General features: G+C 35.4%; 2 protein-coding genes across 7 annotated transcripts; both read right to left on the reverse strand.

The window, feature by feature from the left end:
- Positions 1–7811: 7811 nt before the first annotated feature.
- LOC104896683 (protein FAR1-RELATED SEQUENCE 6-like) lies at positions 7812–9745 on the reverse strand. Its single transcript, XM_010683453.3, has 3 exons — positions 9457–9745; positions 9189–9329; positions 7812–8911 (listed from the first exon to the last, which is right to left on the reverse strand). Exons 1-3 carry the CDS (start codon positions 9743–9745, stop codon positions 7812–7814), a joined length of 1530 nt encoding a protein of 509 aa, XP_010681755.3.
- Positions 9746–15060: 5315 nt separating this feature from the next.
- On the reverse strand, positions 15061–23192 carry LOC104902950 (probable U3 small nucleolar RNA-associated protein 11). 6 transcript variants are annotated; one of them, XM_010690898.4, is made up of 9 exons: positions 23016–23192; positions 22338–22443; positions 22158–22248; positions 21933–22024; positions 21742–21835; positions 21545–21624; positions 21167–21250; positions 16873–16972; positions 15061–15498 (listed from the first exon to the last, which is right to left on the reverse strand). In XM_010690898.4, the coding sequence occupies exons 2-9, from the start codon at positions 22391–22393 to the stop codon at positions 15406–15408; spliced, it is 690 nt and encodes a 229-aa protein (XP_010689200.2). In that variant the 5' UTR covers positions 22394–22443; positions 23016–23192; the 3' UTR covers positions 15061–15405. The 6 variants fall into 6 exon arrangements, with proteins under 6 accessions (XP_010689200.2, XP_010689199.2, XP_019107346.2 ...); XM_010690897.4 differs by having other exon boundaries at positions 22338–22452; XM_019251801.3 differs by having other exon boundaries at positions 23008–23192.
- Positions 23193–24064: the final 872 nt, after the last annotated feature.

The following is a 24064-nucleotide window of genomic DNA, read 5'->3' on the forward strand; positions in this document are numbered from 1 at the left end:
GATACATTACATCTTGAATATTGAAAATGCAAATAGTATGTTACACATTACATCAGATTCCGATTACATAGTAAAGGACATTACAAAAGCTTAATAAAAGGCCTTTAGGATTAGCAATTGGTAGAAGAAGAACAACTTGGGCCGGCTTCATCATCTTCAATAACGTCGAGGCCTGAATTTGTAATACGAAATATAGTTGTAGCACGAGGGAGAGAAGAGGACTGGACAAAAGTTGCATGCCTAAGGGTTGTGTGACCTAAATCGTGTTTTGTTAGGAACAACCTTGTGTTGATAAATCCGCTCCAGTACAATCCCAAACACGGTTTAACTTCCCGACCAGAGGAGTGCATAGTCTCTACAGTCCTCCAACTTGGGTCAATTATGTCGGACACCTCATTAGTGATTAGAATGACCATGTTGAATTCATTAGCCAAACCGAGAAGTTCGTTTGCAACTGAGGACAAGAAAGTGGACCTTGTTGATAGTGCATCCATGGCGAAGTAGGACCTACAAAGCGCAGTGATTGAATCAACAACGACCATGCGCAATGGGCGGGTTGTTTCCATTGAGTTGTTTATCAATGATTTCAAATTATGTAAAACAACATTCATTTCGTTAGGAGTTTTGACTTGCTTGACAATGACATTGTCTAGTGGATTTTCCCCGGAATCGTATATTGTACTTATTTTATCTGCTAATGTTCTTGTGCGTTTAGCGGGAAATGGACCATTAGTGTTCAAGTAAATAGAGCCACAGTAGATACCTCCATAGTTGGGCGGTAGTTGGGCAGTCATAACAGCTTGGAGACAAAGTTGTGTTTTTCCGGAACCACTTTCGCCGCATACTTCTGTAATGCAACCCGTAGGAAGGCCACCATTTAGGATATTGTCTATGGATGGACACCTTATTGCAATTTTTGGTACCTTACTCATGTGGTGAAGTAGTGGGTATAGAGTTGATGAGAAGGTTAATTGGGCTGCCAGAAGTAATTAGATGAAGTAATTACATTCAAGGAATTAGTGGGTAACTGGGCTACTGAAGTAATTACAATGAAGGAATTAGTGGGTAACTGGGCTGCAGAGATTTAGTTAGATGAATTAGTTAGATGAAGGATAGGGTAGCCCAAAGAAATAGAAGAAATGGGTAATGGGTAAAAAAGAAATTAATTTATAGGAGAGAGCCCAAAAAAGAAAAGGGCTTTAATTGAGTTGGCGAGAGAGAGAAGAGAAAGTGATACGGGCTTTTAATGGTTGACAGGTAGAGAGCTTTAATGTTTGACAGTAGGGCTGCTGCTGGGTTCCCTGGGTTTCTTGGGTTAGCGTGTAAAAGTTTCTTGGGTTAGCGTGTAAAAGCAGGCCAATGTTACACGCAACCCATCCCATCTCATCTCAGCCATCATTACTCCTACACCCTAAAATCCAGTAATAGGTACCTTTTGAAATTTTTTTTTCAATGTTATTGGTTTATTGGTGTATTGGTATTGGTTAGATATTTTGCAGAAATTTTATTAAATTAATGTTATTGCAGAATTAGTTAATTTCATGATATTTCTAAAGAATTAAGATAACAAAGAATTAATGTCCATTAAGTCCATGATATTTTTGTCCATAAATCAAGATAACAAAGAGAGGGATAAAAATATGTATAACAGCAATATGAAAAATAACAATAGTTTCTTATAGTAAGTCGATTCGATAATATTATATATTACAAAATACACGGTTACGGTTAAGATGTCCTACTACAAAATATTATATACTACAAAATATTATATATCATCCTTCCTTCTATTATAGAACAATATTTATATATTATGATATAAACCCGAACAACGACCCCAAAATAAATGCATCTTCTAATATGATATAAACCCGAACAACGACCCCAAAAAAATTGATAGTCGAATGGCAGAATAGTTAACGACCCTGTAAAATAAACAAATGTAATATCAAATGTAATATTTTAAAAAAAGTAAAAAATGATATGAAGTAATTGAGAAAGTGTATTATATTACCTCCAACAGAACTTTCATCCTAATTGCTCCCATAACCGTGATGCGCATGGTAGAAATATTCAACGACATGGAATCCCACATGAGGATGCTACCACTTGTGTACTCAACTCCAGGTGCGTAAAACTACTTCAAATGGGTGCCCCCGACATCGTCAAGGAGTGATTGGAAAATGTTCTTATTAACACGTGTTTCACATAACACGAGAACCTTAGGTTTGTGGATGTTTATGACAAGTAGAAGATGGTGTATGAAACCTGGCCTTGTTGCACCCCTTACATTCCAGATTATAATTGGGGTGTGGAGAGGTATTGTCACAGCATTCCCGAGCATGTGTCGGTGTAATTTGACAAACGTGAAGCCCGTAACATTGGCTGTTGGTGTGCCATACTCTAATAAAAGCAATCTAATACGATTAACTTGCCCCATAACGTAGAAAATGGTTTGTTCATCTTCGAAGGTTGCCATGCCAACCATACATCTCGCTGCACGGAGAAGGAAAACAAACCCTCTCGTTGGGCTGTTTGGGTATGGGTCCATATAACGTTCCCATTGCGAAGGAACAGTTATATGTTTGACATGTTCTTCATCCATCACACTCATTTCCCACTTTATTAGGACCCGAACAGCTTCTGGAAGGCGACCTAAGTCATTGAAGGATGGAATGAAACCAGGCATCACGTTACTATCTTCTGTAACCATATACAAATTCTGCATATGGATCGGCCAACGAACGAAAGGAGTCATCATCAGGCGTCTGACATGCGTGGGACTCAAGAAAACACGATTTTCTTCATCTCTGTCCTCTCCAAGGAAAATGAAATAGAATGTTTCATTGACGTTCACCAATGGCGAGTTCCTTGTGAATGGGTGGCAGCGGTTGAGTAGATTTTCAGGGGCTGGGTAGTATAGGAAACCAGTTGGAGGGGGTTGGATTAAATATGCCATGGAACTAAGTATGTAAACAGTAAGAGAAGATTTAGGAGGTTAATATTAATGGGGAAGTTTAATTCCTTTAAATAGGAAACCGAATGGGTTTTATTGAAGAGGTGTGTTATTTGTTTTAATGCAAATCCATCACTTAAAGAGATGTACCAATTCATTAGCTTAATTATAATAAATAAAGTAATAATAAGAGGTGACATGTAAACCTTAGGGCCCAAACCATAACACATACCCAAAAATATAACCAAACCAACAACCCAACTACAGATAAGAACCCATAACCCAACCCCCAACCCACAACCCAAGTGACAATAATGGGTGATTCTCCGGCGACTTCGAATTCGGGAGGGAGGAAGAGGAATGTCCTGAAATGCTACCACAGGAGAGATGCGAAAAAGCGCACTGCCAGTCGCGGTGTCAATGGTGGCCGGAGTTTTTTTGGCTGCGCTTCATGGCCGGTAAATTTTGAACTTCAACTTCAATATTTGGAAAATTATAAAGTACTTGCTCAAATTATATTTCCGATGCCAGGAAGACGACTGCGGTTTCTTCCTATGGGAGGATGACTTGCTAACGCCGACAATGGAGGCATTGGCGAAAAAAAAAGATGCTGTTATAGAAGATATGCTGAAGAAGAACGAATTGCTCGAACATAAGGTGTTGAGGTTGAAGGGGAAACAACACTCATTTCTGAAGGAGATTAAGGACTTACAAATTACTCTTCAACAGCAAATTGGGAGAGAGAGGACAATTGTGGTTGCATTAGTCATGTCTTGGATTGTTTTTGCATTTGCACTTTACTTTTCTTAAGTTGGAAGGAAAGACAAGATCTACTTAATTGTGGTTGAATCTAGATATTAATGTACTCAAGTGATTTGCAATGTTGAACTGATTTGCAATGTTGGAAGTATAAATATATATATATGTTGTTTTATAATTATTACTATCAGAATTCAATATACAATATATGTTGTTTTATATTATTATTATCAGAATTCAATATACACTGATATGATTTCAGTTTGTTATGATCTCATTTTAGTATGTTATGACCTGAAACCACTATGTTTAGATTTCATCAATAGACTAAATAAAAAAATAATGGTAAACTAGCCATATTAATGTATGCAATATTTTATAAAAGTTTAAATCGTAACATTTTAGTATGTTATGACCTAGAAGATGTTTCATCATAGTTGACATCCTAAATCGTAACATTGTATGAATATTTTATAAAAGTTTCAATCGTAACATTGTATGAATATTTTATAAAAGTTTAAATCGTAACATTGTATGAATATTTTATAAAAGTTTAAATCGTAACATTCTATGCAAATTTCAACATTCTATCAATATTGATTTCAATAATACTTGTTACGTTTTTCATCAAAGTTCATGTAATGTAATAGTTGTTAACATTTGAATTCAATACACAATTATGACATACAAGTATACCTGATTTGATATAAGTTTACCAGGATTTGATATAAGTTTACAATGATTTGATTTAAGTTAACCATGATCTGATTTAAGTACACCACATTGTATGAATTAATGTAATTAGGGGTTGTGTGATGAATGCAATGATACCATATTATACCTTAGTAATTATTGATTTCATCTAATTAGATTATTTGACCCATATTATACCTTAGTAATTATTGATGAATGATCCCCTACCAATGATAATACAATAAGGTCGATCGATCCCTACTAATGATACATAAACCTTTAGTAATTATTGATGAATGATCCCTACTAATGATAATACAATAAGGTCGATCCTTGATTGTATTGATAATACAATAAGGTCGATCATGATGAATGATCCCCTACCAATGATAATACAATAAGGTCGATCGATCCCCTACTAATGATAACATAAACCTTTACTAATTATTGATGAATGATAATACAATAAGGTCGATCCTTGATTGTATTGATAATACAATAAGGTCGATCATGATGAATGATCCCCTAGTAATGATAATACAATAAGGTCGATCCTTGATTGTATTGATAATACAATAAGGTCGATCGATCCTTTATGATGAATGATCCCCTACTAACGATTCAGTTACTTTGTTTTACCGATATGTCGATCACTTACTAATCAATTACGTTGTGTCGAAACTTATGTAATAAGTAAGTAGCTACCTTTGGTTATTTCTCGATGTGTTGCTAACTTATGTAATAACTAATAACTAAGATGAGGGTTTAAATTGTTGGTTGATCACATAACATAACATTAATTCACTTTATAACATTGTATGTCACTTTATAATGTCACTTTATAACATAAACCTTTATAATGTCACTTTATAACATAAACCTTTATAATGTCACTTTATAACATAAACCTTTATAATGTCACTTTATAACATAAACCTTTATAATGTCACTTTATTACTTTCATACCCATGATCTGAGTTATTTTCAAACTGCTCTGATTTACTTACATAATGATTTGAGTTTGTGTCAATACGATTTGAGTTAAAACAATATTGATTTGATTTCAGTGAACTTCTTTATGTTCCAAAACAATACTGATCTGAATTATTTCATTCCTGATAATATATAGTTCGTAAATGATCTGAATTTTTTAACCGAAGATATGAAATGAAAATCAAAATATGATAATTACTACTTACTAATTATAATGAAACAATCGGTTTTTTAACAAAACAATAACCATTACTAATTTCATGTTTACTTTCAACAAAATGTTTACAAAATGTACTTTCATACCCGTAATACAAAAGGTTAGTACTACTTTCATACCCGTATTACAATCCCTTACTACTTTCATACCCGTATTACAATCCCTTACTACTTTCATACCCGTATTACAAGAAAACTTACATAACCGTTACTACTATAATAATACCGTCTGTACTACACGACTACCCCAACACGACGTATATGACGTCACCATCAACAATACCTTCACTTATAAAATTACCATCCAAATCAAGGCAATCACCATTTTGGTACAACTTTATTTTATCATATTCAACATCTTGTATAGAGGCCCATAACATTGCCATTTTTTTGATTTTCGTTGTGCATTTCATCCTGAATATTTCAACATTAGGCTTGTTCTTAAGGTCCCACATCGTGATAAAGTAGTAGTCCGGATCAATGTCCGGATCACCAGCAACAGCCGCTCCCGACTACACATGAAACAACTATGTTAAATTTCATATGCGAAAATCTTAGATAAAATTACTGATCTAAGTACGTAACTTTAAGATTTGATTTCATCAAACCGCAATCTGAGATAGAATTACTTTGATCTAATTATGATGAACGTACCTTTGAATAAGCTAGTACGAGTTCGGTGTCATCAAATCCGTACACGAAAGATGTTGTATCTGGTCGAAGATAATGTCCCCGACACATAAGATACAAATCATTCACATCTACACCAACTCGTGTTGCATACAACTCATAAACTGAAGAAAGTTGCGTGTGTGGAGATATCACGTAACCAACACCATTATCCGCTAGATCACCCGCTTTTACAAGTATCTTAATCTTCGGAGTACGACTAGTCATGAATATTTTTTTTTTTTTTTTAGATGACCAACTGATTTTTTGTTGTGTATAAAATCACTTCACTATTGTTATTATATAATCCAACAACATTTACTACATTTATTACTTCCTAACACCTTTTCCTCTACCAATTTTAATTACACTCTCTAAGTTATTTTTTATTGTTATTGTAGACCTGATATTTTGCAGATATTTTGAGGCTGCCATTATAGTCAACGAAGCTATAATGAATTTAATGAGTAATTTCTTTATACTTTGGGCCCATAAAAATTTTCATAATTCCAGTTTCTTCAATGACTAATTTGTTTCAAAATGGGCCCATTTAATCTTCATTAGAGGCGCCCATCAAATATTAGGCCAATTTAATCCCATCTAATTCTTTCTTGCCATTCATTGTTTATTGGCCTGCTTTGTTTATTTTATTAGGCCCCTTTCTTGCCTTAGTGTCACTCCTTTGTTTTTTATCTGCCTTAACATTTGTGCTTTCACGTTTGGTATTGGCCCAACTCAATGAAATTCCCACAAAGTCAGTGACTGAAATGTGGGCTATTTACAACAAAATTCAGTGACTGAAATGTGGGCTATTTACAACAAAATTCAACTCACTTCCCACAAACTCAATGAATGAAATGTGGGCTATTTACAATAAATTGCAAGTCACTGATTTTCATTTCTCAATCAATCACAGATTGCTTGCAACTTTACAAAAAATTTCTTTACTCTCTTAATAACCTATATGCGAGACATTTGCAACTTTACAAAAAATGTACTATGCGACATTTGCTACTTTTTAATCTTTACAAAAAATTTCCAAGTTTTTGAATCTTTGCAAATATTCAACTATGCATTAGACCCCGCAACAGATGCACTAGTGAATTCACTCCCAACTCCTCCGCTACTAAGCAGCCGCGTAAAGTACCCTATCGACCCATCTGCATCTAACATTGGAATACCACTGTGCGATTCTCCTAACTGTTAAGAATTGCACCAATTTTTCATTAACAATTTGCATAACATAAAACAAAACTTATAACTACAAAACTTATAACATTGGAATACCTCCATCGATACACCAAAACCACCACTTGGTGTTGCTGTAATGGCAGACCCAACTGTCATGCTCATATCGCCGCCTCCGCTTTCCGGTGTCTACACAGTGTTACATACATTACTTCAAAAATATATTACTTCAGAAATATATTACATACAATACTTCAAAATATATCACACACTTTCTGTTATTTATACTACTGCGAAATTACCTTTAAAGCATACGGGTTCAACATTGGTGAACCATTCAACCACTCTCACCCAGCTGCATGTCCAGCGATGGAGTACCCCTCTTCTTCTTCGTCACTGTCCCTTTCTTCCCTTTCCGACATTTCTTCTTTATTGCTTTTTCAACAGCACCGTAGAATCGAACATCACGAGTTCTGTGAGGCAACATTCGACATGGGGGGTCTTTCACATTAACCTTCTCCGCATCTTTGCTTTTTTTCAAACCCCCCTTGTTCACTGATTCAGGGGTGCACTTCTTCTTCTTACCTACTGAGGATGGATTTATATCATCCTCGACCTCTCCATTCAACTGCCTCAAAACCATGGCACTACTCTCACTTACCCTGATTGACAACAAATCAAGCAACTCCACGCATACAGATATATTTTCCTCATACACCGATGCATTCTCACAAATAGGAACAAACTTCTCCATTATAAAATCATAACGACGTACCTCATCTGTTTTCAAAGGATCATGATACGCAACCTTCACCCTTGTGTGCTTCCTCTGCACGTCTTTCCTCCAACGCCTAAGTATATACTTCTCAGCGACCTCCAACTTATCATGCATCTCATATGCCATGATGGTGTGCCGACACATTATTCCATGACACTCAAATAATTTACATGAACAGCTCACGTCATGCAACACCAAGTCCACCCTAATCTTGTATGTCCGCTTTTTCTTCGAAGGAATTTCCTTCTTTGTTTCCCGACATCGAATCCATACTCTATCCTCCACAAAATGTTCTACAATGTTATCAGATATAACATTCTTCCCATGGAACATTAAATATATTGTTCTATTGCACTCTCGTTGCACCTCCTTGAATTTAGAATCAGTGTATACACGCTGGAAAACTTTCTCTACCGCAAAATCAGTCACTAGTTCACGGACATATTTTCCAAAATTTGCGTCTGCAAGCTTCTCTGTGTTCGCCCGTACTTCCATTGCTTCACAATAACGCTCAGCAAACTCATACAACCTCGTATGTTTATTTACAAACCCGTCGAAGAAACTATTCATGCTTTCCACTCTTTGTGTTGTTTTCATTCCCGCCCAAAACATGTGCCTTAGGTAAGCAGGGACCCACATCTCCCTCTCTCGATATAAACCTACAGCAGAAGATCACATCAGCTCACATTTTACCACATCTGTGATGCTACTGTGATGCTACTCATGCAATTATTTATACTTATGTATGCACTGTTGCTGCACTGCCATGCTACTGTGAAGCACAAAGCACTGCTGCCTACTCATCACATTCTCACATTTTTTTTATTTATACTAAATTAAACTTATGCAAATTTATTCATATTAAATTAAACATAAGCATAACTCTATTAATAACTATGATTATGCAAAAGAATTTACGACAACTTCATAACTAACCTGCCAGCCACTCATTAGAGGACAACTTCTTGTACTTCGATATAACTGCACTCCAATTCCCCTCAAACTCTTCCGGTTCCAAGCTATCGTATATGGCATTCAAAAGCTCATCCTTGAAATATTCATACCCCTCAATCATTCCTAGTTTTGCACAAAATTTTTCAGTGATATGCCAAAGACACCAACGGTGACGAGCATTAGGCATATGTCCGCAACGCTTTGCGCATTGCTGCACATTGGTCAGTCAATATCCCACCAGGAGACTTACCACCCATACATATAAGCCAAGTCCTAAATAGCCACTCAAACGTCTCAGTATTTTCATGAGAGACTAGAGCACAACCAAGTAGAATACTTTGCCCATGGTGATTTACACCAACAAAATTAGAAAATGGAAGCTCATATTCATTAGTGAGGTAAGTAGAGTCAAAGCAAACCACATCACCAAACTCCTCATATGCAACTCTGCTCCTAGCATCAACCCACATTATGTCCTTTAAGTAATTATTCTCATCCAACCTATGCATATGAAAGAAATTCTGATTATTTGCAGTCATTTATTGAAATACTCAAGCATCGCGTTAGCATCACCATCCCTAAGCCTCAGCCTCTTAACCTTGCTAACTTCATTGCGCAAATCTCTTTCCGTTACGACCCAATTCTCAACACCATTCCTCTCTCTAGCCAAACAATCATGTATTTGGGGTATCTTCACTCCTGAATTATAATCATTGAATAGCTTTCTCCTTACATGATTTAACAACTCCTCTTTGCGATACATACTTATGTGTCGGGACTTTGATGGTGTAGGATCATGGTTTAAGTGTTCTAACACAACCCTCTTAATCACCCACTCATCATCTTCATTCAAACTTGCATAGATCATGGCAGGACATTGACACTTCTTTGACTTCTTCACACCACTTTCATCACTAACCAGTGAATCCGTCACAAACATCGAACCACTGACTCTTTTCTTACTTTCAGGCTTACCATAACATTCACATGTCCATGACCCATTACGCCATTTCCTTTCTTCACCTACTTTCTTTTGTCTAAATGCCGAAGATGCCCGAACAACACCAAACCCTTCTTGCTTACCATATTTTTTATAATAGCTATCAATCCCTTCCCAACTAGGAAATACCATACCAACATACGGGGGGATAACACACTAACCTCACCTATTCTACATCCAGTTACTCTCCCCTTCGGAGTAACAGCTACTATATCATTACCCTCAACATGTAATGACTCTACCACATCACCTTCCCCAACATACATTTCTCCGTTAATCTCATACAATTCAGGACCCTATTCATGAAGAACACAATTTTACAAAATTCATATGTCAGAAATATGTAACATATTTAATGCACACCCATACAACTGTTTTATCATAAATATTACTACTCAAAATATAATCAATGCTGTTGCTTATTAATGGTGCCCTATTTACTTCTAAAATCAATGCTGCTGCTTATTTATTATCATCAACACAAATTTTGTTTTCTTATACATAATTATACATAATACATAACAACATTCAATTCTTTGCCCTCAAAAATTTTACAATTTTCTGCCAACCTATTAAATTCACATTCCCTTTTCATCAACAATAAATGCGAAACAAAATTCATTGAAAAATTCACCAAAGGCAACCCTTCTTACACACCATGCATGCCACAAATTTAACAAACTCAAACCTTTTTTCACTTACATTCTTTCCATCGCTATTCTCCTCTGTGCTAACATTTTCTCCTCCTTCTCCTTCGCAAATCATCATCCTGCTCATCATCGTTGCAAATTGACAATTTTAAATACCACAATTCTCTTCTGTTAATTACTTTTGAGGAATTCTTCCTATTTCTCTCTTCCTTTCAGACATTCTCTGGTTATTCCTCTGGTTTTTTTCAACTCTCTGTCTCTCTCTTAACCTAAAAATCTATTTGCCTAAGTCAACAAGTCCAGAAAACTAATTGCTGAAGTCAACATCTGTCTTTTTGCGTTGAATTTACGAAAATACCCCGGTATTGATAACTGCCTACCAATACCGGGTATGCGCCGCGACTTTCTCTTTGGTAGACAATATTTATGGCTGCAAAACAGAATCGGATAAGGGTTTACGTTATTGCTTGTTTGGTTTGAGGGGTTGGTAAATCGTTTCCACTCCTTGATGTTAACCAATACTACCGAATTGATATTGCTCCCAAGACTGAGGTAACAGTTTCCATTACCTTCCTCAATCATCCTCTAGGACTCTCACCTCACATTTTCCCTCACACACTCTCCCTTTCCTCAATTTTTTTTTTTTTGTGGAAGAAGGAACAACTAATCATTAATTAAAATACGGTTCGATACATCCGTTTGTGGGTCACTATTATGCCCTATCGGGTTAGAATACCTGCCTAAAGCAAAAGTTTTATCATCCAAATAAGTACTATTACAAACCGAGGGAGGGGTACTCAAAATACATAAGTTATTAAAACCATTAGTTTTCCCCTTGGCATTCCTAGCCACGCTATCAGCTAACTTGTTTGTTCCTCTTCCTTCAAATTGCAGTCTAATGTCTCCGCGATCTTGGAGCAACTCCCTGCACATAGCAATTTCATTTGATTCATTGTTATTAAAATTTTTTCCTTGTAGTATGGTCATTGTAGCTCGAAGACAATCAGTAGAAACTATCACAATTTTCCATCTATTTGTTCTTATCCAACGCAAGGCAAATAGAATAGCTTTCACTTCAGCTTCAAATGCAGATAGGGTAAAGGTAGATGCTTGAAAACCCTCGACCCAAGTGGCATTATGGTCCCGGCATTTATTCCTCTGTTTTTTGGGACATTCTTTCTCCTCTGTTTTTCTAGGACGATACTCTTCTCTGTCTCCATAAATCATGATTTTTATTGAGAAATTTCCAGATGATGCTATGTAACGACACATCAATCTCTGCTTTGTATTTTATATAATTACTTTTTGCAAGTTTAATTTTTTTAGAAATAATAATACAATATTGTCACCTATTCTGAAAAATTTATCTACATAATGGTATAATGTATTACATATAGTTGTTGGATAAATATACTTTGTAATTTCATATCTAGCCAAGCAACAAGAAAAACAAGTTTCTAATAAGTGATTCCATTACTTGATTGAACCAAATACCTCATAAAAGTAACAATTACTATTACATTTCCTTTCCTTTTCTTATACAATTGCATTCCCTTTCCATTCCACAATATTGAACCAAACGTCCCCTAAATATATAAGGGTCAGTTTCTTTGATGGAGATCTTGAAAATTTGAAACAAATATAACATATCACAATACAAGTAAAATTGTTCCAACCCTCTAATGAAATTGTTCACTTTCTTTCATTTTAAACTTTAAAAAGTACTAGCCTTCTTATGAATTTTTTTTTATTGGCGTGATGGTTGTAGGAGAAGAAATACACAAGTACTTAGCAAATGAAAAAAGAGAATATGTAGTGAGTAGCATACTACTACCAGCTAGTAAAAGTAACGATTTTATTCTCTAAGACTCATGAATGATTTTTCTTTCCTCTTTGATTTATATGCAGAATATCTAATTTGTTTTAATTTTTCAGTCATGAGATTTAGAGACAAGCTTTGTTCTTCTTAGTAGCACATATCCTTTGTTCTAATTACTTTTGTGAAGAAAGATTATTCAGGTTAGCAACTTCTTATATTGTTATTCTTTATTTATTTTTTCATTCTTTCCCTCACTTTTACTATGGATGTTAATAGGATTGAACTTTGGATTAAATAGAGGTGGTGCTTCTTGGTGGCGAGTCTGTGACACCTCAATAATTCTCTCTTTTCAAAAATACCTTTTTAATTTAAAACTTAGAGAATCATCATAGCATTATCGCCCATGTGATACGTATCGGCTTATTCAGAATTTTGCAGCGGAAAACATATAACTGAACTTCATACTTAAAATATAAAAAACAATCAAAGTACTTTAAAATCAAACACATTAGTAATATTAGGAAGCCTACAATTGTACCACCTTTTTTTTTGTCAATGCATTAATATTAGGAAGCTTTAAGACCACCCGAAAGTCAAAAAATGGATTCATTTTCATTCCCCTCATGCTCCCCTCCTTTCCGCCCTTCATCTCTTAAAAATGGCTAACCTCCAAATTTAGCTTTTTAATTTGAAGATTTTTTTTGATTGGTAAGATTAATTGTCGTACCAGATCAGAACATTGGATAGGTCAACACAATCTAGGTTAACGGATTGGAGACTCTGAGAGTAAGGGGGAGGGTACGGAAAATCCCTACCCTCAAAGTGCCCCTAGTGAGAATTGAAATCCTAACCTCAAGGTTAAGTACCACAATGCCAACCACTAGGCCAAGCTTAGTTTGGTAATTTAAAAGTACATAGAAAGAACGTAATGATATCACATTTAACAATGATAAATTGAATTTACATCGCATTCTGCATAGAGCTTTCATATATCACACATAATGGCATCTAAGAACTTCAATTGACCGTTGTCACATAGGTACACCATTCTATCTCTCCACTCATCAATCCTGCAATCCTCACCACAACAATTCCATATTCGTCGTGTGGAGCCCCCCCAATCCTTCTTCAAACTCAATTTCGACAGTTTTGTTCGATCCTCATCAGTTGGATAATCATTCAAGATCACCTGTGGAAAACTCTCAAGACTTGCACCTAGGACCTTGGAAATACCCAAGCATACGCAGCGGAAACAACGACTATACAATAAGGTATTCTCTTAGCCACTCAAGAAAGGATTCAAGATATTTTAATCGAGGGAGACAACTTCTAGTCGTAAACTCAATCAAAGGTGTATGAAAAGTCGTGTAACAAATTAAATTGCGAACATAATTGAAGATGTTCAATTCTCACTTACTACATTTAATAGCTAGAACATCTGTCCCATCTACAAAGAGGCAAACAACGCTGTAGATTGGATTGCCTTTGGGCATTTAGCTAATTCTTATTAGTTTTTTCATTGAAACATGTAATCCTCCTGCTTTAAATTCTATCCTTGTAACCCATATATTATGACTTCCCCTTGTACTAAGAGTCTCCTAACTCTTCCTATTTTTCTTACCATTAAAAAGATGTATAAAAACCATATCATACAACATGTTGAATTTTTCTCAACATATATTTTAAATATCATTACTTCTCTATAAAACAAATAGATAATTAGAGATATTAATGGTCAAAGTTATACATTGACAAATATACAAGTCAAGTTGCACCATCTATTAGACTATTACTGAGCTTGCTTGGTGGAGGTGGTGGGGAACTCACCTTGTGATTTTGATGTCACAAGTTTGAGCCCCACTACCTACTTGTGCTTGGAAATAGGAATTACTTTAATACCCTTACTCTCAAGCGTTAACCTGGTGTAACTCACTTAGCTGACCTGCAATAGATGCTGGTTCAGTAAGACCCTCCTTACCAAGAGATCCCAAGTGGGAGGCCAAAAAAAAGTTACACCATCTACTTAAAATCAAAGGGAGTATGTAAAAGTTATAAAAAGGAAACTTCAAATGATATGTACAAAATATTGTTGATATTATGAAAATATAATCTCTCCATAATTCATAATTTTTTTGATTAATTATTGGTTATGATTAGTTTATTATAAAATTTTAAATTACACGGTTTATTCTGACAAAGAACTATTAGTTTTTATATGACAGATTTTCACCCGTATAATGCAAAAGTCACAAGTTTAGTCTTTCCATAAGGCCCAATTTCCTCTATATCACTGAAGTCGCCAGGTCATTCAGATTTTTGCTACTTGATAATGCCAGAAATGTGCCAGATGCGTGTAGCTTACTCGAGCAGGAATAGGATAAGCAATTCAAACAAGTATCACTATCACATTTGACACCATAAAACATCTAAGATGCGCAATTTTGATTAATACAACATTGTACAGCTTCTAGGAGACTAATTCAGCTCATAAGTCCTAATGTGCATCTCACTCCATTCTGATAATGTCACCGTATGAACCTCGAACTAATTAACTTAGGAAGACTACAGTGCAGGCAACCCCTGATACTGTGACTGTGAGATAGCCAGACAGGTAATTCAACTAGGGTATATCTCACCACTAAAGACTAGGGTAATCATAATTGGACCAAAAATTGCATCCCGTACATCCAGAACATTCTGTCATAATATTGTATATATGTTAAACTTTATTTATCGCTTCCGTTCTGTACGCCACTTGTACACTGACCTAGAGGTGGGGCAAACGATCTCATCTTCCCGTAGTTTGCGTTTCCTACCCTTCTTCTGCATCAATACAAGTACAAAAACTCAAATCGTCAATACCTCAAACACAACCCTTGAGCTAAGGATCAAGGGATAACAAAGAACAGGAAAACATATTTGATATTCCCCATGAAACTTTTCTGCAATCGAGAAGATGACAACTGACTGTCCGTTTGGTAGTCGTTAATAAATTACGGTAATGGAAATGAATTTTATGTGTAATTTTATTAGGGGAATAACCCTTAAAATCTCTATGGGGAGGCATTTTTTCTCCATGGGCAAGCAATCTCACCCCTAAACTTATGTTTTTGTCTCCAAGGGGAAGCAATTTTCATTACCACTCATTACCACCTACAAGATGGTATTGGATGTGAATGAAAATTCAAAAGGAAAGTGGACACTTTAGGATAAATTAGCATTACCATTGGAATGGATAATGATATTTTCACACATTTAAACACAAATTCATTCCCATAACCACCATTTATGACCAACTACCAAACAGGTCGTGAGTCCCTTAAACCTAGGATGTATTCACATGATGCCTATATTTGAGGGATTCAGCAATGAATATCAGGCAAGAGGCAACACTACCCTCTAATATGAGGGTGAATAGTAAATTTCTAAAATGAAAAGCCAATTTTATCAAAGGCTGACATATTTTGTTGCAAATGCGAAGAAGAAAAGAAATATTTTTAGTTATGATATCAACTAATTGAATCACATATTCTTTGATCATAGTTATCTGCATTTCATTCCTGTTAACTTAGGGTCAGAAATTAGCATGGCAAGCTATTTGTTGATCATGGTTCATACAAAATTAAAAGTCCTGTAAAATTCAGCTCAGATATGAGCATGGCGAGCACCTTCCTGCAGAGTAATAGTAGTGTATAGCATTTCCTTGGCCAGCTAACTTTAGGGAATGCTGCATAGTATCCACCTAAACTGCCTATTAAATTTATTTATACAAGAAAGCCATCTAGGGACAAGTAGGTAAAAGGAATACGTTGAATTAGTCAGAAGATATTGTATGATGTCAGAGATAGTCATCGTCAGAGATCCTAAGGGTCTTTTTACAGAAGTTTGTTAGTAGAATAATAAAGATCAATGAGTAAAATAAGAGGAAGAGGCTGCAGAAAGAACTATCTAGAAAATATAGAAAAATGAAATAAAATGGAGAGTCCACCTATTGAATGTGAATATTTCGTTGATCTAATTACTCCAATTAGCAATACAATCTACCCCTTTAATTTATATTTGCAGTTTTTATAATTTTTCACTAATCTCACTGAGTTCCTAGCAAAATCATAAGCCATAGCCATAATTGTTCATTTTTGGCAGGTACTAATAGTAATAAATGATGAATGAGATCATAATAAAAGTGTGAATTGATACCTGTAGCTCTTTCTGCAAAGCCATCTCTGCATGGACCTTTTCCAAATCTTCAATTCTTTTCATTCTTGCCTCTAGCTCCCTATAAGAAGCATCTGTTTTTCTATCCAAGAAAATGTAATATATTCAACATAGGATAAGTTATAAGATGCCTGAAATCCTTTAAGCATTAATTCAAATATTGCAATGGACAAGCAAGAAACAGTAGAGATCACTAGAAAGCCATCAAATATCACCAAAGCTTTTATGGATGACCTAGATCACATTATACTAACATTAGGGTGTGTTATCTTCACCTTCAAAAGATAAATTTCGGAAATATAAGATCAGATAAGTTCACAAAAGGACCAATAGGTTATAGAAATAAGCTCCAATAAGATCAGTTTGGCATAAGTCAGGTGAAGAGGATGCACCCAATATTACACTAGTCCTAAAATTTAAGCTTTCAGCATCACCAAGACTGAATTATAGAAATCACAAATCTACTCGAAGTGCTATATATGTCCACAGGTGTTTCAAACCCCTGACCTTACCTCCCATAACATTTTATTTTGTGCTTCCCCCATAACATATTATTTTGTGCTCGTTCTCGTAACCTCCCTAGCTTCCCTCACAACATTTTATTTTGTGCTTCCCCCATAGCTTCCCTCATAACCTCCAAAACTTTCATTCTCGTTCTTGTAACCTCCATAGCTTCCCCCATAGCTTTCCTCATAACCCCAATTGCAAAAGCATCGGAATCTGATTTTCTTCCATACGGCAAAATTCCTGAATAGACTCGGATTCTCATACGGCAAGGAGTGAATACTTCTTTCATATCTATATAAGTGATACTAATCTAATCGCAAAAGGTATTTTCTTTAATTGTTTTGTTTATATTCTGTGAATTATACGATTCAGGGGTTTTAAATGTGGGGTTGTTTATATTCATTTTTCGCTTATTTTGTAAATTTAATTTGGAAATTAAAAATTTTGATTGAAAGAACGGTTTGGGTGATGGTATCCTGTAGTGAATTTAAAAGGAGAACAGTTTGGGTGATAGGATGGTAACCGTATGTTCTTAAGAACTTTGGCATTGCATGTGCTAAATGGAGATGTTTATTATTGTAGGAAATGAGGGTAGGAAGCCGAATTCCTAAAGTTTGCAAATTTTATGCACGGTTGGATGATAGGTTTAAGGATACCATAGATGAAGTCATCGCATCTAATGACAATGATAGCTGCCTTCCCCGTTTATTGAAGGTGTGCATGAAACTGAGAGCAAAGACTAATATTCTTTGAGTGCTCTAATTTCATAAACAATAGACTACTATAATGTGATAGATGAAGATAAGGGTGCTTATGGGTTCACTTTTGTTTACGATGATTAGCGGATCAGAATGAACCCTACATTAGAGGATGTCCTCTTTCTAACCGAATTTTCTACAGTGGGCAAGCGGTGAACCCCAATGATAATCAAGATTTGCAAGCCTTCAATCCAGTGTCTGGGAATGAATGACTAAGTTCACTCCGCATAGTTGCATGCCAATCTATTTCTTTAACTAATCTACAAACAATTGCAACAAGCATGGGGGAGCCCAAGATAGAAAAGGATGAATGTTGTCCTAATGGTTATGCATTGCATGATCATCCCGTCCCACAATGGTCATATTCGCCTGAGCTCATATGTAAATGATGTGAACTCGTATGCGTGGGAAGAAGCATTGTTGGCTTTTCTCTACCACGACATGAACTAGATCGAATAACAAGAAATCCATTAAGTGCAAAACCTCGACTGTTGTGGTAATGTAATTTATTTATTTATTTTATCCTTTTTATTTTTAGTTTATGTTGATATATTTTTTCACAACTTAGATTTTAATTGGTATTTTCAATGCATTTATTTTCTAAGGCCTTTTTTATATACCACATACCCAAACTTCAAAAGAAATTGGATATTAAAGTTAAGAGAATTGGGCTATCGACGCTTCTCTTACCTCCGGTTTGGATGCTCTTAACTGGATCTGCCATAACACGAGGAGTATAAGGAGTTGGCGCAACAAGTCTTTAGCCAACTTACTGATGCGATAGACCCCGAAGACGCCCCGAAACAGACTTCTTTTCTTTCAAAGTTCTTATTTGAAGAGAATTCTTTTTACTAATAATTAGACTACATTTTCCCCTTGCATAAAGAATGATATTCTTTGGGAGCCCTATGCCTCAAGCATGTTGAGGTTGGAGTTAAAGTTGGAGCTAACTCAACAAGTTTACGACCCTCATGGCCCCATTGTTTTGATTCAATGTTGTGGTGAATCATTCACCACATCTTGTAGCAAAATAATTTCTAGAGTTTGAAGCGTATAGAGACTTAGTAAAGGACTTTCTCGATATGGGGAGTCTATCTTTGTCTAATCAAGGTGAAGGAAAACAGTAGGTCTAATGCTCAGAACATTAAAGAATATTATTAAAATGAGCTAAAGTCATGGGCAAAATGTCGTTGTACAGGGGAGAAGATTTTATATAAGGAAGCATCGACGCCCTCAATGTGCAATCCTCTTCACCCCAGTACAACTCACCCCACCACTCCAAGTCGCCTTCACCCATGCGATCTCTTTAAAGAGAAAAAGGAAAAATTACTGCAAAAGATTCATTGAAAATGAAAAATAATTTCTCATTCTAAGATTAATAAAAATCTATTCATCAGATATTATAACTAATACTATCAAATAATGCAATTAGCAACAAAAAGATAAGAAATATTAATAAAAATATGGCACCTATTTTATATTATTGAAGGAATGATTGAAAGGAAGGCCAAAAGCTTGTAAATAAAAGGAAATGAAATAAATGATAGGGAGTACTTTATAGTAATCATATTTTTCTCCATGCATAAATTCAATTTTTAGCAAATAATGATATAAAATAGCACACCAGGCATTTTGAATCATAGCAATCTATCACTAGCCTACCAAGCATAGGTCTCCAAATTGTTGAATTTAGTAATTCTCAACGTCAATTTCACGTGGGAAATATACACTGTGCCAGTGGCCTAGTGGTTTCTTTACTCTTTAGGCTTATGCAAAGCCTCCCAAGGTTCATATAATGTTGATTGTAAACTTGTCAGGAAGTCAATTTGTTATATGTAAAATATGAAGAGTTCCACATTATGTAATTGAATCTTCTAGATGAGTACCATTTTGAAAAACCAAGGAGCATATACTGACAAGCTCTTTACTAATTGGTGTCTAACACAGCTTTGTGACTGTTTATCCTGACATCTCATTCAGCACCACCAAGTAAAATAGCTTCATTGAATGAGTACACATCAGATGAACCCAAACATTACTTCCTCAAGCACAAAACATCCTTGCTCCCAAAGTAAAACCCTCCTCACAAACAATGAACATGTGAACATGAGTCTCTCTGTATTCTCATTATCTCCTACCTCAAAAACAAAGGAGATCCTCATAATTAGGTTCCAGAGCTCCACTTCTCTACCACAATACCACTAAAGTCAACCAACCCACCACCATATAACCACTATTCACTTATTTTGATCTAATAAAACCCCCTCTTCGCACTACACCGACAACAACACCCAAATTACAACCATTCAACCACCATTGTCCTAGAAACCTCCATCTTCCTCTCCTCTGCAGTTTGCATGCATTGCATGTAGTGCTGGCAATTCGTGTCAGTGGGTTCGTGTCGTGTTATCAGGTCGTGTCAGGGATTGCCCTCTCTAATTGCATGTTCTTTACATAATTGGAAAAGGTAGGTTAATGTTTAAATATGAGACAAATCTTCATCACAAATTTTTAAAAGCCAGGCTATCAATTGTGGTACAAATCTTCATCACAAATCATTCTCCCACTATCAAAATCTTTCAAATCTTGCATCTCTTTTTCCATTATTGTGGTACCACACTACAATATATATGAAAACAGGGATCAATTAACACCCCTTATAGCCTATAAACCCTGCAGTCATGCTTTTCATAAAGGCCCACAAACATCTTGAGTTCTGAGTTTGATCACACGGCAAGTTGGCCAGATATTTAAGGTACATGGGTATTTGAGCATCCTCCAAGTTCAAGATTCAAAATCCATAAGGTATCTTATCCTTTTAAACAATTTAAGACAGCTCAATTCAGCATTCCCCAAATTTATGCAATTAGCAAAACAAGGTCTAAAAGAGATGCGCAAAGCAAATATCTAACTGAAATAATCAATCCTCCTGTATCAAGGGAAAAAAGGGCAGGATAAAAGTGCCAAAATATTCAAGAAACAACAACAAATAAAATGTAAAAAGCCTTTACCTCTTGATAGCATAAGGTACAGACCCTGATGTACGAAGCTCATCCTTATCTGAGGATCTTGATTGTATCTCATTAGCCTCTTCACTGTGATACAAAGGTTTCCAGACACCTCAATTAGAGATCTTAAGTTAGCACTTGGCTTTGGTCACTTTAGACGGGCAAGATGAAAAGCATTAAAGAATTTCAATTCACAGGCACCAAAGCATATCACAGACATAGGGGACTGACAAATACAGGGATGAACACAAGGGATACTGAAAGAGAAGACCCACTGGTCTAAATAGTGAAAAATAGGGAGAAAGGGGGAAGGGGGAATGCTCAGTCCCCACCTTAACCCCCACGGCCTCATCCCGTAAACTCAATGGATCAAGCACAAACCTGTTCTCTGCATAGTAAATGTGTTTGCTTGAGGGCCGAATATCCAAAGAGTGTAATATAGCTTTAAGCTTTTCAACTTTCTGAAAACAAAGAGAGCATAGAGTCAACAACATAAACCACAAAGAAAGTTAGCAAACATTTGTATCTCTTCACAAAAGAATACAGAAAATCCACAATATTACCCTAGATACTCTTACCTTCTTTTCACTTTGGATTTTCTGAAGCACATAACCTATGTCTTGTGTTTTCATCAACAAAAGTTCTTCAGGTGTATACTTGTTTGCTTCGTTCCTAAGGTTACATAGAAATAAAATAATGAGAACAAAACGAACACTACAGAACAATAAAAACAAAATAAATTTTTTGCAGCACTACAGATAAATCTCACTCAGGTCTATGGACTCCATTTACTGTCTTAGTTCTGATCATGCGAAAATAAAATTCATCAGGGTTCCTATTCGCCGCCTTTTCTTTGAGTCTCTGAAAAAATACCAATTCAGAATTATAGAGATGCATATGAACAGTTAATCGACAGCACAACTCCCAAAACAAACAATCGACATTTAAATGTTCAACAAGTAAAGGAACTCAAACGAAAAGGAAATATATTTACTCGCAATGTATCCTCTTTTTTATGGAATTCTCTTGCTCGGATGACATAGTCCTTGTGCTTTTCAAGGAACCCAAACTTTTTCCTTGAAGCCCTGCTCCGCAACAAGAAAAAAGACATGATTAACAAAAGAAGATTTCATGAAGTAAGCTAAATTAGAGGAACTAAACTAAGTAGACTCACGGTTGTGATCGCTCCTTATACGCCCTTTTCGAGATTGCATTTCTGATTGATGACATCTTGATCCTTTGTGCAATACCAAAACTCCCCTATTTGTGTTATTTATAGTCTGCAAAATCTAAACATATCTCCTTCAATTGACAGTCCAAATTTAGGGTGAAACCAAATATTACATATCAGTATATGATGAAAGTTCCATACTACCTATTTAGGGAGATTATAAGAAATTTTTAGGGCGGGAATTAATCATTGACAAAAAAAACCACTTCAAAGTTCTCAATTCCAGCTTTGCCTAATTCCTCTCCGGGAGGAACCAAAACTTGTTCATATCAGTGGCGTTAAACCCCAAAATCTGATTTTTTTTAAAAAAAATTGAGTGAGCATAATATATATTGAATTAAATTGAAAACTTTTTACACAAATATCGAATGCTAAACTACAAAATTTAAATTAGAAACTTGAAATATATAGTAAAATAAGTACTTCCATGTAATGCCTTGCAATCGCAGCAAATACAGCGGATTCGAATTTTGAGAATTAGGGTTACAAACTTCTTTCCTATGTTTATCCAGTCCCGATTTTGGACCGATTTTTATTGTTATTTTGCCTCTTTTATTTTTTGCATCTTCAAAATTTCAGAATTTACAAAAAAAAAAAAAGCAAGAGAGCTTACAAACTTACGAGGATGAGAAAGGATAGAGTGGGCGGCGCGCGGTGGGTCGGTGGCGTGATAGGACTTAGGTGATTTGGTGCCTTGGTGGGGAGAAGAGACGAGTGAGGGAGAGAGTAATTTGAGAATTGAGAGTTGAGACTCAAAACCTTTCGTTTCAACTTTCAATTCTTTGACAGTGCACACGGGCGTATCTAGAGAAAGGTGCGCACGGTTCAAAATACATTAACGTAAAACTTAAAATGCAAGACAATTTTGTCTTAAATTATCTTTAACTTTTAAGTTTTTGCGAGAAACTATTTATAAAAAAAATTGTTATATTAAACTACTTTATTACCATTTTGTTGTTAACAGGTACCTAATGTTGGTATTTGGCGTTGACTTTTTAAAAGTTTAAAATTCTAGGAGAAAACAAATTTATCTTTGTGGAAATTGCTTGAGATTCGAGTAGATTAGGAGAGTGATTGTTTCAATTTTAGTTTAAGCAGTGGATTAGTAGTACAAAGTGTCGATATAGATATATGACCGAAAGAGAGCGTGCGTAGGGAAATAGGGAAAATATGGTGGGGAAATGTAAATAATTCTTCGATAAACTTTTCATCTGCATATGAGTGTAATGTTGAGAGTAAGATAGTGCATGATTTTTGTCGGTTCCATCTGATACTGTTTTTAAGTCCCATGTGTCCATCCTCTCAAAAACTTAACAGTATTCTTTCTTCACCTATATTATATCCTCCAACGTTTCTTGTTTCTCCCCTTTTGAATGACTCTCGTGATAATGTAAATAATGTATAATTAGTTTCTTTTCCTTCTTTTGAGTCACACAAAAAGACTAATCATCTTTCTTTTCTTCTTCTTATAAATATAATTTTTCCTTTGATTTTTCTTTTTGTAGTTTTAGTAATCTTTTAGGACTAATTTTTTCATTTTTCCTTTCCATTCTTATATAATATGCTCTGATATGTTTGAAGGAACATATGATAAGCTTCTTAGAGCTTTAAACTATTATGAGTGGTATACTAATTTTAAAAGGTCATGCAAGACTTTAAATGTAACAGCT

The sequence above is a fragment of the Beta vulgaris genome, chromosome 9 (assembly GCF_026745355.1).
Source record: "Beta vulgaris subsp. vulgaris cultivar EL10 chromosome 9, EL10.2, whole genome shotgun sequence".
Classification (NCBI taxonomy): Eukaryota; Viridiplantae; Streptophyta; class Magnoliopsida; order Caryophyllales; family Amaranthaceae; genus Beta; species Beta vulgaris.

Excerpts from the sequence above, each read along its gene's own strand:
- LOC104902950 (XM_010690898.4), bottom strand. The coding sequence starts at position 22,393 with ATGTCATCAATCAGAAATGCAATCTCGAAAAGGGCGTATAAGGAGCGA. Across the intron at positions 21,625-21,741 it reads AAATCCAAAGTGAAAAGAAG|AAAGTTGAAAAGCTTAAAGC; the intron begins GTAAGAGTATCT and ends CTTTGTTTTCAG. Across the intron at positions 21,251-21,544 it reads ATTTACTATGCAGAGAACAG|TGAAGAGGCTAATGAGATAC; the intron begins GTTTGTGCTTGA and ends TTTGTATCACAG.
- LOC104896683 (XM_010683453.3), bottom strand. The coding sequence starts at position 9,745 with ATGACTGCAAATAATCAGAATTTCTTTCATATGCATAGGTTGGATGAG. Across the intron at positions 9,330-9,456 it reads TTGGCTTATATGTATGGGTG|GAATGATTGAGGGGTATGAA; the intron begins GTAAGTCTCCTG and ends GTGCAAAACTAG. Across the intron at positions 8,912-9,188 it reads CTCTAATGAGTGGCTGGCAG|GTTTATATCGAGAGAGGGAG; the intron begins GTTAGTTATGAA and ends CTTCTGCTGTAG.